Source organism: Mercenaria mercenaria, chromosome 18 (genome assembly GCF_021730395.1).
Source record: "Mercenaria mercenaria strain notata chromosome 18, MADL_Memer_1, whole genome shotgun sequence".
In the NCBI taxonomy this organism is placed as follows: domain Eukaryota; kingdom Metazoa; phylum Mollusca; class Bivalvia; order Venerida; family Veneridae; genus Mercenaria; species Mercenaria mercenaria.
Window position 1 is genome coordinate 42,657,578 of NC_069378.1, and position 17,261 is coordinate 42,674,838.

A 17,261-nucleotide genomic window follows, 5' to 3' on the forward strand; every position below is an offset into this window, starting at 1 on the left:
CGAACATAATACATAATTATTAATTCAAAATGGTATATATACTGTGGTATTGTCCAGTTTAATTGTCTTCTTAATGTTTCCTTATCAAAGCTGCATATTCATGATTTAGTTAGATCATCTTTTTATTATTTCCTCAACAAAGGCAACACATTAACATAAATTGATCGGGCAATAGACTGGAGTTTTTTTTTTACATTTTCTTCAGTATCAGCATATCCATTTTCATTAAATTTTGAATGAATATGTTTTCCGAGGCGTTGATTATTTAAGTTAACTAATCCGTTATCATACAATCGTAGTAGAAGGAAAACATTTTTTGATCTGCCATTGTCACCTTAAATCTGCTTTGACTGCTCGAAAGAGAGATGTTCTTTCTTTTTTACAAAAACCCATATTAAGGCGTTGGTGTAAACGTTTAGCATGTAAGCTTTACATTTTATATGTCATGACTAGCGGACGAGTACCGTTTGTGTCTTTGCTGTGAGACGAATATGTAAAATGTTTATTATGGCTGATTGAATGTTGTTTAAATATTAAATTTGACCAGCTGTTGACCAGACTTATTTTTTAAGAGAAAACTCTTTATGAAGTCTCCAACTGCACGTTTTTCCTTAGCACGTATGTAATGACTAGCCTGTATGTTACGTCTTTTTAATGATCGTAATAATTGCAATCAAACGGAAATGAATCGATTGAATACTAATTCAAATCATAAAAACTATTTGATATTTACTTTTGTTTTTGAAATATACATCGAAACCTACAATGTTATAGTTTTTTTGTAAAGTGTGATGCAATGGAAATTTCCGCCGTAAAAAATTTGGGAAGAAATGTCCGCTGACATAAACTTGCGAGATGTTCATCAGAAATTTATGTTGGAAACAGCTGATATTGGGCCGACCATTTTCGCGAACAGAACAAACTAATATTTCGGCAGAAATTTCCGCTGAATGCTGTGGCAGAAATGTGTTCTGAAACCCCGCCCCCCCCCCCCCCCCCCCCCCAACTTTCATATGTCCTTTTATTTCAACAGAAAATTCTACCAGAAAGAAATATTTTAGCAGCATTTACAGGCGTAACATGCAGATTTTACAATGTGTACATGATATATACGCATTTTTTGATGCAAAAATACACAAAATATTGACCGCTGTATGCATAAAGCTTAAAACAGAAAAAAAAGAGTTCCCTCTACTATTTTTTACACCAATAAATCTGGCCTAAAGAGTAGAATTAACCAAATTTTCTGAGATTTCTTACATAACTCGGGTTATCGAGAGTTCATGTTCTGGAATATTCACCCGGTTTATTGTAAACATTTTATGATTGTGCAACATTAAATACTTGTTATAGCAGTTTTTTCTTCAACTTTTTTTTCACAAATTAGATTCTTCAGGTAGTAGATTTGAAATAGTTCAAAATATCATGTTCTGGAATATTCACCCGGTTTATTGTAAACATTTTATGATTGTGCAACATTAAATACTTGTTATAGCAGTTTTTTCTTCAACTTTTTTTCACAAATTAGATTCTTCAGGTAGTAGATTTGAAATAGTTCAAAATATCATAACGGCTGCAGATAAGTATTAACTTTAATTAGTCCAAACTATGATAACGAATTGGGGGAAAAAAGTATTTAATTAAATACTGCATGTTACACCTACACAACGTGTTTACCTGTAGGGGCTTGTGATAAAACAGTGACCTGTAAAATATATAATTATTATATTATTACTTCTAATGGGCCAACGTTGGGCCAACGATGTTTTCTCTATGTAAGTATTTCCCTGAAAATCGATACTGGGCCAATGCAGAGATATCTCTGACTGAAATTTAAAGTTGGTTCAACTTCGGCCCAACAGCTGTATTTACAATACTTATTAATCATTATTGGGCCAACAGTGGCCTAACAACGATTATCCATTGACGGTTTTCTGTCGTTGGCCCGATGACTTCATGTTTACAGGGATAAGAGTATATAAAGGCCAAATGAGGACGATTGTCTAAGTTGATTACAAATAGTTCACGACTGCCGAGGTGTATTTGAGTTTATATGCGGTACAGGATGCGACTTACTATAGCATACATATTTATCTTTAATAGTTTGATGGACTATTCGACCTGTTTTCCAGGTGGTTGGTACCAGATTCCTCTTGGTTCACCTAAAAGTATAAACTCGATTGATGCAGCGGCACGATATATCGGTGGGAGTTTCCCATCTCCACTCTCCGCTCGAAAGTGGCTTGAGGTTTGTCTCTAATATATTTGCTTTGTTACATTTTTATGTACGTGTGTTTTTCATTTGATACTTTCAAAAATTTATCTTAAAAATATCAGTATTGTAATGTTTCAAAGAAATAGCTAAATAAAATTAAACACAAACAGAGCAGTGTTTATAATTTCATAGAGCACATATTTGTAGCAGATGAAAAGTAGACTAGAATAGGACCTTTTAAACTATGCATTTACATTTTTTGTTGTTCTGTGTACAAACCTGCCATGTTGCAATCCGGTGAAACCAGTCTCAGTTAAAAGAGAATTGATTTCACTTTGAATTAAGGAGGAGTTCGATTGATCATTGGTTGAGATTAGTTGATACTAGTTTGTATGGAATATTAAACACAATAACATATTGGTGTTTCTAGTATAGCAGACAATAAGTTTTCTTAACACAACTGGTCTCTAAATACAACATAATTTGCTCCTTTAATAACTTTAAAAAGAACAGAAAAAGTGTGCTCTCAAACTTTATATCAGGAGTTGTGTGTACCAAATCTGGAAATGTACAACATTAAAAAGAAGCTTATTTACTTGATAGTGAAAATCCGTTGAAATTGCCTTTAATTTTTCGATTCAAGTTAAATCAGTTTGGTTACTAAATGATAAATGATGATAAATGTGTAATTGTTTAATCATTTTATCCAATATGCAATGTAAGTATGATATATATAAATCTGTTGATATATATTTTTATCTTTTCAGTTCCAGCCCAATTTTGACATATACAAAGTGGATTTTATAGCTGGATTCCGGGATGGCATTGTAAGTAATAAAATTTAATCTCATTTGCATAATAACGCTATTTCAACAATCTTGCTATCCAAATCACAGAACAGTTTTTTTTATGTCACATATTGTATATACACACCGTTCAACGGAATCTAGTGAATACCGTTGATCTGCCGACGACAGTACAGTATATACATGTACCTATTTTGGTAAAGGTGAGTATTGGCCTATTTTTTACATTTTCCACAATATCTTAGCAAAAAGAATCATACAGATTGATTCCCCATTTGGAAAGGACGAAATCCTGGCGCAAACAGGATATTATTCAGCGAGAAATTGCAGAAAAAGTGTGCAAATTTTCGACAAAATGAGTCATTCGTACATCTTACACGTAATTGAACGGATATTAACGAAAGTCATTAGGGTCCATTACCTTAAAATGAATCTAACATAACTGTATTGTGGCAACCAGTTACACGAAACGTTTTTGTCAAAATATTAATTCTAAGTTACAAAATCCGTTCGTATAAGGAGAGTGTGTGGTGAAACAGTGAGTTTGTTGTCTTCTGTAAGTATTTTGAATGTTTATTGGGTAAATGATTTCAAAGTTTTAAAATGCCAGAATGCAATCGGCTCCCGGTAAATACTTGTCATTTGAGGTGAATAAATGGAATCGAAAACATTATATTAAGCACATTCGTATTTTCATTTCTGAAACTTGCGTTCTTTTACTTAGTGCCATTCTAGAATTTAAAATGTTGACACGAAAACACATTTAAAATGAAATTTATATACACGTAATAATGTTGTATTTCTGCTAAAATTATTTTGGCTATACCGTGAGAAAACCTATATTACTTACATGACATATTTTTGCATCGGCATCGTAGTTTATAATACTTGAAAATAGTTGTTTCTGTTGTGTTTATATAGAAACTAGAAACTAGTGTATTGATATTTATCCAAGACAAAGCAAATTTTACGATATTTTACAAATAAATGTGACTTGATATGTTACGACAACCGAAATTTAGAACAATTCATGCACAATAATAGAAAAAAGGTTTGTACATTTTGTAACTAGAAGATCCGTGATGACATAAAATTACACGGTTATATTATATTTTAGTAAAATGTTTCAAGTTCCTTAATATCGAATATATGATGTCAATGTAAGGATACATAAGTCTTCGACGCGCAATACACAAACCATGCAAGACGACATCATACTGCTTCTCAAAACGTTCAAGTCACGTCTCGAAACGCGTTTGATGACTTGCATAAAAGCATTTTAAGTTTTTTGAAAGAGTTAAGAAAACTTTTTCAAAGAGGCATATTATAGGGGTAAAATAATTTTCTTCATTTTATTCTATTTAAACTTTGGATTGTTGCTTCTTATAAAGCTTTAGTCATAGAACGTCCTATATCCTTTCCGCAGCCTTAACGTACTAAAACGTATTAGCGTCTGATGGCCCTTTCACGCTTCCGTAGAAGCAACATTTATTACACGAAACTTATTTTGAAAATATTTCCGAAATGTCTAGGTCTGCAGCTCTCAAATACGGTTATATCTTACATCTGAGTCATATACTGACACTCTCAGACAACATCAAAAATGACATTTTGAGCGATTTGATGAAGTTCCAAAATTATCGATGTACCCTTGGTCCGTTACGGACCCCTGTGGGATTTCTGTTTATCCAGAGCTCAACTATTTTTTCATAGATTGAAAGCTGACATGCTGTACTAAAGCCCAGGTAATTTCAATTCGTAATAAAGTGCTGAAAATTGGCTCCCCGATAGCAAAAAAAAAAAAAAAAAAAAGAAGTCCACGCGCATACATTTAGACGTGGTGACCCTGCGCGTGACCCCTGACTATCTACGAATCAAAATGCGGCTTTCGTTTTCAAGTTTAGCATTTCTTCTTTCATTTTATTTACTTCCGGAAATAGCTGAAGGTCGAGTGACATCATTTTCTGTGTTGTCAAAAATATACATGTGCCTGGCGAGATTGCATAAATATGTGCTGGCCGTCCTAAGGTTATTAGAGAAATCATTTTTTATCTAAAAATCAGTGCCTTTTAGACATTTTTTAACACGTCTGTACGAAAACTGACGTTTGAGACAAAAATGGCTAAACTAAAATGCATTTTAGGAAATCTGTATATCTTTTCCGCAGCCTTAACGTACTAAAACGTATTAGCGTCTGATGGCCCTTTCACGCTTCCGTAGAAACAACATTTATTACACGAAACTTATTTTGAAAATATTTCCGAAATGTCTAGGTCTGCAGCTCTCAAATACGGTTATATTTTACATCTGAGTCATATACTGACACTCTCAGACAACATCAAAAATGACATTTTGAGCGATTTGATGAAGTTCCAAAATTATCGATGTACCCTTGGTCCGTTACGGACCCCTGTGGGATTTCTGTTTATCCAGAGCTCAACTATTTTTTCATAGATTAAAAGCTGACATGCTGTACTAAAGCCCAGGTAATTTCAATTCGTAATAAAATGCTGAAAATTGGCTCCCCGATAGCAAAAAAAAAAAAAAGAAGTCCACGCGCGAGATTGCATAAATATGTGCTGGCCGTCCTAAGGTTATGTATTAAACAATGGCAATATAAATAAGCATGCCTACAGATAAACAATTAAGACAATAGGCAAGTAAAAATGATATAAATAAACATTATGCTAGTGTTTTATGAGAATACCATTTCGCCCTCCTGTGTATGTTTGGAACAGTAAACTCTTGTTTTTAAGATTACCAACCAAGTCATCCTTTCTGACACCACTGACTACAAATACCAAACCGTACAATTATAGTCTACTGAATAGCCAGTCCTCATATATTTAGAAATCTGCTACATAACTTTAGTACAGAGATCTCGATTGTGGGTTAAACGGTATACACTATAAACTGATCGACAAATTGAAAGGTGTTTCATCATTCACCCTGCATGACTTTGGGGATTTAATACAAAATTAAATGTAATTTAAAATACATGTAAATTTTGAATGCAATTGAAGTGCAATTGCATTAAAGTGAATTTAATGTAAATTAAATTTCAAAATTTTCTTTCAATTTACTTTGCGTTTATTTTTTTCATGTATCGTTTTGTATATCATAATGCAATGTCCAAGTTTGCGCAAAAACTAGATTTTGTTATCATAACGTATTTTTAATGTATTTCACTGAAGAAATTTATAATATACACCCTCTAGTATATCTTTCTATTATAATTATCCATTTGACCTTTGTTGCGTTTTGTACCCTCCGTGCCTGTAGAAATTCTATATTTATCTTTATATACCTTATAATTGTCTGAAAGACTTATTTACTTATCAAACTTTGAGCTGTGTGTTTTTATAATTTATAAATTTAAAACAGGAACGATTTATAGTTCTTCATATGCACACTTAAAATAACATTTATACCTTTTTACACAATTTAATCAATCATATTTAATAATAATTTACTGTATAAAGTTTTCGGTGTGTACGTATTTTCAACGCAATAAAGTTATAGTGTATCACTCCATGAATTTTGGTATTTAATACAAAATTAAATGTAATTTAAATTACATGTCAATTTTGAATGCAATTGCACTAAAGTGAATTTATGTAAATATAAATATAATGTAAATTAAATTTCAAAATTACTTTCAATTTAATTTGCGTTTAATTTTTCATGAAATTCCCCTATTTACTTTGCTTTTAAGATGCTCTTAAATATTATGAAATTTCTGATTTAGTTGTAATTTTAGGAAAATAGATCTGATGATTTGTTTGAATTTAATGGATCTTCATGCAAGTAAATTTTGAATGCTACTGATCGAATTTCACACAATGTCTATATAAACTGAAATTTAATTTACCAAAATTTCATACAATCCCAAATTTAATGAAATGTTAGGACAATAAATCTGACGATTTATATGAATTTAGTGGAACTTCATGCAAGTAAATTTTGAATGCCACTGGCCAGATTTAACAAAATGTCTGTATAAAGAAATTTAATTAACCAAAATTTCAAATAATCCCGAATTTAATGAAATGATTGGAAAAATAATCTGATGATTTATATGAATTTAGAGAATCTTCACACAAGTAAATGTGAAGGTCATTGAATTAAACTTTACGCAATATGTCTATATCGTAAAATTTAATGCCGTGAAGGTAAGGCAGGGGTGGGGTGCGGATGGTTCAGAATGCCTCACAAGGACCCGTGCCCAGGTTCTCGTAAATTTTGTATAGCGTACAAAAGTAACAGGTAAACTGGTTTCTGTATTGTGTCATAAAAGATACATATAATAGAAGTAATTTTGTCCAAGTAATGTTTTTTTTTTTTTTTTGAGAAGTAAATAACCAGTCAATCCGGCTAGTGCACAGTCTAAATGAATGTATAAAACTGAGAATGATTTCTTCAGGCTCTTGGAGATAATATAACGGTACCCACATGAATTAGCACCTGGTCCAGGTCATATAATAATTAGAAATGGCGAGATATTCCTTTCAAGATCATACGGTAAATATGCAGACTGATTTTTCTAATCCACCAATACCCTTGTCTAGCAGACACAAAGGTGACCGCAGTTAATTGATAAGTTCTGTACTTTAGCGCGGCTGATTTAAATATTTAACTGCGTTATGTTTCACATTAATTGGAAATCTTTAGCAACTTTAACTTATTTATTTGACTTTGAATAATATGGTATTTTGCTTTATATATAATTATATATTCACCTTTTCCCTTGTTTATTTAACTGATAATTATATATGTTTAATATTACATCTTATTGATTATCAGTTATTTATTTGTCATATTACCTAGTTAGTTCCCACAAGAATGCTTACATTCATTCATTTCGATTGATTTGCAAACCTTTATTTATGTATTAACTTCTTCATTCTTTCACTGAATCATTCAATCAATCAGTCGATATAGCAATCAACCGCTGATTTTAGTATTCATTCAGTCATTCTTCTCAAGTGTATATTTCCTTAATAAAATTTAGGATACAATTATTCGTTTAAAGAATGACTTATTTTTTAGTCGATCAATTAGTCATTTAGTCAGTCTATCAATCAATCTATTCATCACACATTCATTCAAAAAATTTATTGATTTGTACTTTTTAGGTCAGTCTTATAATTTTTCATTTCATATCATTTGTAGATGTCAGTCAGTGAGTCAGTCTATATTAATTTAATTAATTTTCGGAATTTTCATATAATGAGTCAATCATTCACTCAAACAATTAATCATCCATTCAATCAGTCTGTCTTATAATACTTTATAAACATTCCATCATTTTATTCATATTTTCATTGGAATATAAGAGCATAGTTTACAGTGATGAGTCAGACATAAAAAACTGTTCCATTCTTTGTATTCAATTCATATCTTTTTATCAGTCGCTTTTTGCCTTTCTGTGATTTAAGCATTCTGGTGACCATCAACCCATGCGTAGCAGATTAAAGGGGACCCATCATGGGGATAATCTGGGTCCCTGATACATAATGTTAAGGGAGGTGTGTGGGTGTCCAACAAGAGCGGATGGTTCAGAATGCCTCACCAGGGCACCGTGCCCAGTTTGAGGTTACCCCATGGGTTAATATCATCCAGTTAACGTTGAATTAAATTTATATTATAACTACTTTGTTATTCAATTACTTCCCTTATCTGGGTCAAACTTGGAAGAAATCATAGCTTAACATGTCCGATACACAGTTGGAGTTTTGTACATGTATTATTTTTAACAAATTTAATTTCAAGTAAATGTGAGATATAAAGTTTACTGGAATTTACGTTGTATGAAATTTACCTGCATTTGAAATATACATAAAGCAAGTTTAATTCAAATTTACTTGCAGTAAATTGGAATTATATTTTTTACACATGAAATCTAAGAAAATTTAATTGAGAAGTAAATTCCAATTTTCATGCAGTGTCAGTAGAATAACTATAGGTTGACTCACAATTTATATCTACATATGTGTTTCATTTTCTTTCTCCAGAACTATTAGGTTGATCAGTATATTCAGGTTTTCCTAACTTGATGTTTTCTCTTTTCAGACACGTAAATGTCAAACTGATGTTCTCTGGACCTTCAAACCTTTGAAGAAAACCACGTTCAATATACGATGTAATCCTCCATGGAGTAGTAAACTTTTGCCGTAGTCGTTTTTCATAGCTGATATGTAACGATAAGAAATTAAAAAAATAGTGACCGAATTGTTTCGTCGCCTTAGGTTTATATGTACTAAGGTCAGTGATGCTTTTGACATACACGTTGGTTTAGAGTATTCTGTATATGATACGAATAATCTGCACTGTCGTTCCTTTTTACAAGTAGTTGACTTCAATATCGTCTGTATGAAAAACAAAGATGCGGATGTTTTAGCAAATTATAAAATATACATATAGCATTAAGTCAGATACATGCTGCTTTAATAGAGGGATTAGCATGATTATTTAAAAAAAAAAACTGTTACTCTTGTTGATAGCGTATAGTTTTATTGTTGCTACGCAATAACAATGAAAGTTAATTTTGATTCTGTCAGTTGGTGGACCGGTGGTCTTGATTCCCAACCCAGTCAAATTGCTATCCAGGCACTGCAAATATCTGAGATGCTCTTGAGTTTCTCCCAACCAACTAAGAGGCAATACAGAGACAGGGCTATTCATGTGTCGGTGTAAAACACCGAACGCTTTAAAAAGAATTAGGCGTCCATTTGCAAAGATCGAGGCAAAGTCATTCTTTACATTTGAATGTTCGCTGTATCATTGTTTTGAACATTCGACATACTTATTTTAAATGTGTAACATATTTTACTATATTGTAAGCATTTACCTGATGTCAGATATTTCCGCGCGCATTATATCATACTTTCATTGGTGAAGCAGCAATTGAATGGAAACGGATCTAACGTTGCGAGCATGGGATCAACTGACACTTGTATCGCTCTCTAAACCATTTCGTTAATTTTATTCGAAAAAGAAAAAATAGAACTTTTTGAATGAGAAATGTTTGATAAAAATCATACTATATTTTTTACGCGGTGGAGGACATTTTCTCTGAGAAGTTTGGTCAAATTGAATACCTGTTCCGCTCCTTCCTACTCCTAAAACTCACATTGAACACACTCTTGTGCCAGTTGCTTAAACATGTGTATATCATTTTTGAAATGACATAACATATCGTATTCAGTCACGTACTTGGAAAAATAATATGATTCAACTGACACAAGCCGTTGTTTGATATCAATTCGCCGGTATTATATGATATACGCAATTTCTATCAAATCTTAAAATGCCTTATAATGATAAAACTGCATTAAGAAATTCAAATATTCTTAGATTTCAATACGTTTCCTGTTGTCTTGGTTTCTTGCGAGATTTTGTCAGTATTACAGTTTAATTCAATTATGTAACGAGTGACTGAGTTGGCAATACATAAGTCCTCTACTGGTGGAACAAATTGTTCGTGTTCGTGCCTTGTTGTTGTTGGCAACAGTGTTAGGCCTTAAATGCTTCAGGGTATTTAGGAGTTGAAAACTATTTTTACTTAAATTTCAATAGTGACCTTGACCCAAAAGTATAGATTATGTACGCGACACATTGTCACATTATCGGGAACATTTTTGTGCAGTATACTAAGATGTTATATCAATGCACATAAAAGTTATGGAGCGGAAACAATTTTACTTGACCTTCAATAGTGACCTTGACCTTTGACCGACAACCATGGGTCATGTGCGCGACACATAGTCTAATCATGGGAAACCTTTCTGTGTAGTCATACAAAATCCTTCAATGCATAGAAAAGTTATGGAGTGGAAACAAATTTTACTTGACATTAAATAGTGACCTTGACCTTTAACCGACAAGCATACATCATGTGTTTACACATTGTATCATCAAGGGGAATGTTAGTATGTATCACTAAGATAATCCATTAACGCATATAAAAGTTATGGAGCGGACACAATTTTACTTGACCTTAGATTGTGACCTACAAGTATGTATTATGCATAATCTACATATTGCCCTCTTGAATATTTGCATAGTTTCAGTACGTATTTTAGTAATGACAAGATCCATATTTGCGGACGGACAGACGGACGGAAGGACGGAGGTCTTTCCTATAGTCCCCTCCGGTTTTCCACCGGTAGGGGACTCATAAAAAGGGAACACTTGTGTAAACAAATTTCTAAGTTTTTGATTAAGCCAATTAATTCTACAAGATTTAGTTCATCAGAACTCTGACCTTATTTTTGATTCATCTGTAATTATTGATTAGAAACATAGCCAATAAAATTTGCCAAATATTTGGAAACTAATTATGTCAAAATAGAATGTCTAACATAAGTTTAATTCATAACAGAACTGAAAGGTACACGCATTATCGTTTGGCTTCATGCTGTTTTGAATACAGCTCGACACTTACATTTAACATCGATGAAAGTATTTAACTTACTTGAGAAAACGACAAAAATTATGCTACAGTCCTATGCATGTTTATAGATATACGACAGCTTTGCCTAAACCACAGTTTATGTTAGGACAGGTCTTTGTTACTGAATACTGAAAACAATTAGTTCATTCAGAGAAAAATATATGGGAAAATCCTATATGTTACAAATATAGGCGGATGTATGCCTTGGTATAGAAATGACATTTTGAAGACTCAGTCTGAAATTGAATTTGTGACTGTAACAATCAAAGTTGATGATGAAAAAACAAATATACCAAATTCATTCTGGTGTTATCTGACATTTTAAATCGTTTCTGGTCAATTTAAAGGGAGATAATTACCATTTTTGCTTTCAAAATAGAATACAGGTAAGGTGTTTAATTGTGCGTAAATTCTCATTTCAAGTCGAATCGATTAGACACAGTCTTTATTGACAATGTGTTATGTATATATATATATATATATATATATATATATATTATTAACACGGTGAAAATAATGAAACACTTCGTATTAATGTAATTGTACTTTACTTTAATATTCACTGCTCGCTGCATGATTGATTATTTTGAACATTCGACCTACTGATTAAAAATGTGTATTATGTTTTATTACAGTATGAGCTTTTACCTGAGATCAGATATATTCGTGCTGCGTTTTACATTATGTTTTAATATGTGGAGGAATAATTGGATGGAAATGGGTTCTCTAATGTTGCGAGCGTGAGGCCAACTAAGATTGTACCTCTTTCTCTAAATTTGTGGTAAAAAATTGGTACTGAAATGGAAAAAGTGGAAGTGATAAAAATTAGTTGTGTAACTTGTGTTCTTTGTCTTTTATTGCGGTATTTTTAATGCGGCGGGGGAAACTTTCCCTGAGAAACTGAATTGCCAGTCCCCGTCTTCGCCCCACTTTAAATATGCTCCTATACCTATGACTTGTAGTTATCATCTTCATAAGGCATCATTTAGTCGACATAAAATGAAAAAAAAAACATAAAGATATAATTTCTATAAAATCTAATGATTTCTTTGTCGAACTCAATACTGCAAACAGCTTCAGAAATTTTGATGCAAACATTTCGAAAAGTTACTTAAAGGTTCCTTTTATCTTGACGTATCACATATTAGATTCTCGCCTATTTTTATTAATTTATGTGAAATTAATTGATGACATGCATTATTTATTTAAATGATTCGAATTATTACACTCACGTATCAAACTAGACAGAACTGCTAATATGAGAGTACAATAAGGCAAAGTTTTAACAGTATTCAACTTGATTTCAAATAGTTGACGATTACCTTTGTCTTTGGGGCTATATCCAGGTGCTCCATGATGCGACCAATTATTGTATACGCGTTTATTGTTTGCGTTTTGATGGACAACTCAACATGTGCTCCAGGTGGTTGGAAAGTGATTCCTCTTGGTTCACCCAAAAGTTTGGACTCGATTTATGCAGCCGCACGATACATCGGTGGACATTTCCCTGCACCAGCATTAGCTCAACGATGGTTCGAGGTTTGTCTCCTTTATTCATTTCTTCTTTTTTTGGCGGGGGAGGTGGGGTTGGGGGGGGGGGGGGGCGGCGGGTACTTGTTACAATTCTCATTTGCTTATTGTTAATATATAACATTTTTAGTAACAAAACATATCGAAACTGTACTTGTTGAAATGAAAAGTGAATAAATAAAAAATATGTTTTATCTAACATGCACATAGATCAACAAGCGCGTAAATTTTACGGCGGTATATGTCTGTAGTCTAGAAAGATGGCTTCTTTACGCAACGTGTCTCTTACAACATAATAAATTCTTACCATGACAAAGTTGTCTCTTGAGCAAGTTTAATGTACATCACTAAGAAAGAGTGCCCTAAATGTACAACACTAAGAAAGCGTGTCCTATATATACATGTGACATTTTAGTCTTTTAACTGACTGGGACCAGAGAAGCTATATATTTATTTATTTATTTATTTATATAGGCCGTTCCATGAGGAAACCTGTATTTGTACATGATATAATTATTGCATAATAATTATTTTAAACTACTGGAAAACCATTATTTTTCTTATGTTCATGCAGAAACTCTAGGAACAAATGTAATAACATTTTCGAAGGGAAATCATACTGTAGAATATTTAACAAATAAATGTTAGTTGTGTTGTCATGGCAACGGAAATTCCAAAGTACCCATGCATCATGAAAATATAGAGGTGTGATGATAAATATCCCGTGGTGAAATCAAAATTATACAGTTAAGTTATTTTTCAGTAAAATCATTTTAAACTGTTCCAAAATATTCAAACATATGGTGTTTAGTGGGTGATACGCAAAATCTATTGCACTAATCCCGCCATGCACGGCGACGTCACGTTCTTAACGTTACGTCTCAAAATATCTCCGGTGATTTACTTAAAAGTTATTATAACTATTGAAATAGTAAAGATAATTACTTTAAATTTTCAGATTTGAAAGGTAAAAGATTGTTTTTTATGAATATTTTGCTACATCAATTTTAATTTTTTGTCACTAAAACAGGTTTTCTCATGGAACGGCTCATTTTTTTTATATACTTGATAAGGACCACTCGGCTGATTTCACGCTTAATTATTCAAACTAAAATTAATCGTGTGTAATTGTTGCAAAACATTCGATGATAGATATGTAATTTTGTCATCATTTTATGCAAATTGAATAATCATAAAATGCAAATTTAATAAAGATAAATTGTTGATATATATATTTTTTTCATTTCAGCTCCAGCCTAATTTTGATATATACAAAGTGGATTTTATAGCTGGATTCAGGGATGGCATTGTAAGCAATACCATTATATTTCACTATTTTTACTATTTTACAATTCAGCCCGACAAACAGTATATATATGTTATCGCATTTTGTATTTTGTAAATTGCTCGGAGCAGGATGATCGTGGAAATATTTCATAGTGGCACTCTAATAACAATTTTTTTTTATTGAAAGGTATGATTAAGGTGACAATCGGCATTTTCCGTTCGGTTTCGTATTTCCCGTTTGCGATTTCGGCATTTCTCCGGATGAAATATAATACGTTATCCCACAGAAATTGCCAATAATTACCATCAAATGAAAGTAACAGAATACTATTGCGGCAACAAGTATTGTACTACGACTTTGTTTGAAACATGACATGTCATTTTTTAAGTAAAAAAATTAGTGTTCTGTAAGTAAAGCATGTGTTTATATCTTTGGTATGCATTTTGAATATATGTTTTCTTTAATCTCGTATATGTTACAATATGTCAGACTATGATACTTTCCTGGTCCTTACTTATCGTTTAGAGAGAAAATAAATGGAATCGAAAACATCTCTAAATACACTTGCATCTCTATCGGTTACTAGCTTTGCCATTTTAAACACATCAATAAAATGCTGGCAATAGAAACTTTTTTTAGAATGAAACGTATAATGGTCGCCCGTTATTATAAACGAAAATATATGTCATTCCATGAAAAAAACTGTATTAGTTTCCTGATATAAGTTTTGCATCATAAATAGTTTGAACTCTAAAGATAGCTTTTTCAAATTTTCATATTTGAAAGGTTAAATAAAGTCCCTAATGTTTGTCACTTAATTCTAGTTCAGATTTGTTAACACTAACGCAGTAATGTAACGGACATTATGTATTGAAGAATGAACATGCCTGTAGATAAACATGTAAGAAATAAGTAAAGTGAAAAAGATATTAAAGTATATGATGGTAATATATTAAAGTGTGCCATTCTGTGCTATTGGTATTTTCGGAACAATACTCTCTTGTATTTAAAATCAAAGACCGGGAGCCCGTTTCACGAAATCTACTTAGGACAGAGTTAGAATTTAGGTGAAAGGTTCCACGAATATCGTTTCACGTACATTCATGTTAATTATTCGGCTGTTCCTGAACATGAGTCGAACAAAAATAGGACAATTCTTTTAAAAAGTTAAATTACGGACATGTTTTGACGCAAGTAAAACCTAACGTGAAAGTATTTTGTTTAAGAAATACATACCGAGGACAGAACTTGAAACTTGTAAACTTTTGTGAAACGGGCTCCATGTGTTTACCCTGTTTTATAACACTGTTGTCATAAATGTTTCTTCTGCTGAACAGTCATTCCTCGTTTATCAGACATCTGCTTCATCATTTTAGCACAGAGGTCCCGATTACGATAACTAAATAGTACCTACTATATATTAATCAATTTAACGAAAAACATTTTGTCACAGTTTGACCCATATATTTACATATATCTGTCCAAAATAACTCATAGGTTGATCTGTATTTTTAGTTACCTACCTATTCTATTTTCTCGTTTCAGACACGTAAATGTCAAACTGATGTTCTCTGGACCTTCGAACCATTGAAGAAAACCACGTTCAATATAAGATGTAACCCTCCTTGGAGTAGCAAACTCTTGCCATAGGTTTTATGTAACGAGGATAATAAATAAAAATAGTGCCCGAATTGTTTCGTTTGGTTTTACTTCGTCTTAGGTGTATATGTACTATGATCAGTGATGTTTTAGCAAATACACTGGGTTTATAGTTTACTGTATATGACGCACAAGGGTCTCAACTGGCAAAGAACTAGGCTATATCATTCTTTAAATATGAACTCTCGCTGTATGACTCATTATTATGAACAGTCAACCTACTAATTCAAAGTTTGTTACATGTTTTATTACCCTATCAGTATTTATGATGTCTGATATTTCCGTGTACTTTACATTATAACCTTGATAACATGACAGGTAAAGCAGCATTTTGTTGGAAATAGTTTTAAGCGTGAGATCATTCTACGTTTTTACCTCTTGTCTAAACGTTTCGTCGAAAATAATACCCAAAAAGAAAATTTGATCCGAAAAACACAAGTGTCTCATGTTTTATTAAATCTTGTCTGGCCTTTTAAACGCGACACAACCATATATTTATTTGTTCGCCCTCACATTAAAAATTTTGTATAAAAGATATAGAATACTGACAACTTGTTATTTCATAACTTTTGACTCTTCCTAAATTAGATTTTTACAAAATTAAATGAAGACGTTTCTTTGTGCAAACGGATTTTAATAATATTTGTTCAAAATGATAACGAATAAATCAGTCCGTTCAAAATCATGTCAATTAACAAGATATTTCCAAAGAGGCTGCAATTGTTTATAGTCTCCTGGTTACATTTTGCTTGATATTATTTGGAAAATATTTTCAACTGAAAGTTAAAACGTATGCTCAAAGCAGTGCAAGCACTTATTTTTCATTATTATTTCTTGAAGCAAGCAAACTGTTAATATAGAATTATAACGTGTTATCTCGACAGCGTATCTATGTTTCCATTACCTCATTGCAAACATTTAGAATATTTCTATCCAGTGTGACAATCTCTGTATGAAGTTTTTTTCGGAATGATCAAGTAAAAGAAATTCAGGCGAAATTACAAATCTATACACACATGCAGGCAAGTATTGAATTTTTTGTTACAGTAAAGTATGAGCCACAAAATGATATTTTGACCTGAACGTTTTAATTTGACCTCTTTTTCTCTGTGAAATTACATATACTTTTGGAAGAATCTGTTTACTTATCAAACCATCCCTTTTGCATAAAACAATATTAGTATCGTCAGATGCTCAAATATTTGCGACATTTGCATCTTAGACCTAGAAAGTGTTTTGTAACGCTTGTTTCAATGGCATATGTAGCAGTCAAGTATAACTTACAGTAAATAAGCAAATTAATTCTCT

The 17,261-nt window shown here is 32.2% G+C and overlaps 2 protein-coding genes across 2 annotated transcripts; both read left to right on the forward strand.

Moving 5' to 3' along the window:
• The first annotated feature begins 1,642 nt into the window (after positions 1 to 1,642).
• Positions 1,643 to 9,330, forward strand: LOC123539482 (insoluble matrix shell protein 2-like). The gene is made up of 3 exons (XM_045324123.2): positions 1,643 to 2,248; positions 2,983 to 3,042; positions 9,094 to 9,330. Exons 1-3 carry the CDS (start codon positions 2,054 to 2,056, stop codon positions 9,196 to 9,198), a joined length of 360 nt encoding a protein of 119 aa, XP_045180058.2. The 5' UTR covers positions 1,643 to 2,053; the 3' UTR covers positions 9,199 to 9,330.
• A 3,359-nt stretch (positions 9,331 to 12,689) lies between these two features.
• Positions 12,690 to 15,985, forward strand: LOC123537766 (insoluble matrix shell protein 2-like). Its single transcript, XM_053530480.1, has 3 exons — positions 12,690 to 13,015; positions 14,256 to 14,315; positions 15,840 to 15,985. The coding sequence occupies exons 1-3, from the start codon at positions 12,830 to 12,832 to the stop codon at positions 15,942 to 15,944; spliced, it is 351 nt and encodes a 116-aa protein (XP_053386455.1). The 5' UTR covers positions 12,690 to 12,829; the 3' UTR covers positions 15,945 to 15,985.
• The last annotated feature ends 1,276 nt before the right edge of the window (positions 15,986 to 17,261 follow it).

Bases quoted from the DNA above. Each gene is read 5' to 3' on its own strand.
- LOC123537766 (XM_053530480.1), top strand. From the start codon at position 12,830: ATGATGCGACCAATTATTGTATACGCGTTTATTGTTTGCGTTTTGATG. The intron at 13,016-14,255 runs GTTTGTCTCCTT...TTTTCATTTCAG, and splicing joins TAGCTCAACGATGGTTCGAG to CTCCAGCCTAATTTTGATAT. The intron at 14,316-15,839 runs GTAAGCAATACC...TTCTCGTTTCAG, and splicing joins CTGGATTCAGGGATGGCATT to ACACGTAAATGTCAAACTGA.
- LOC123539482 (XM_045324123.2), top strand. From the start codon at position 2,054: ATGCGGTACAGGATGCGACTTACTATAGCATACATATTTATCTTTAAT. The intron at 2,249-2,982 runs GTTTGTCTCTAA...TTATCTTTTCAG, and splicing joins CCGCTCGAAAGTGGCTTGAG to TTCCAGCCCAATTTTGACAT. The intron at 3,043-9,093 runs GTAAGTAATAAA...TTCTCTTTTCAG, and splicing joins CTGGATTCCGGGATGGCATT to ACACGTAAATGTCAAACTGA.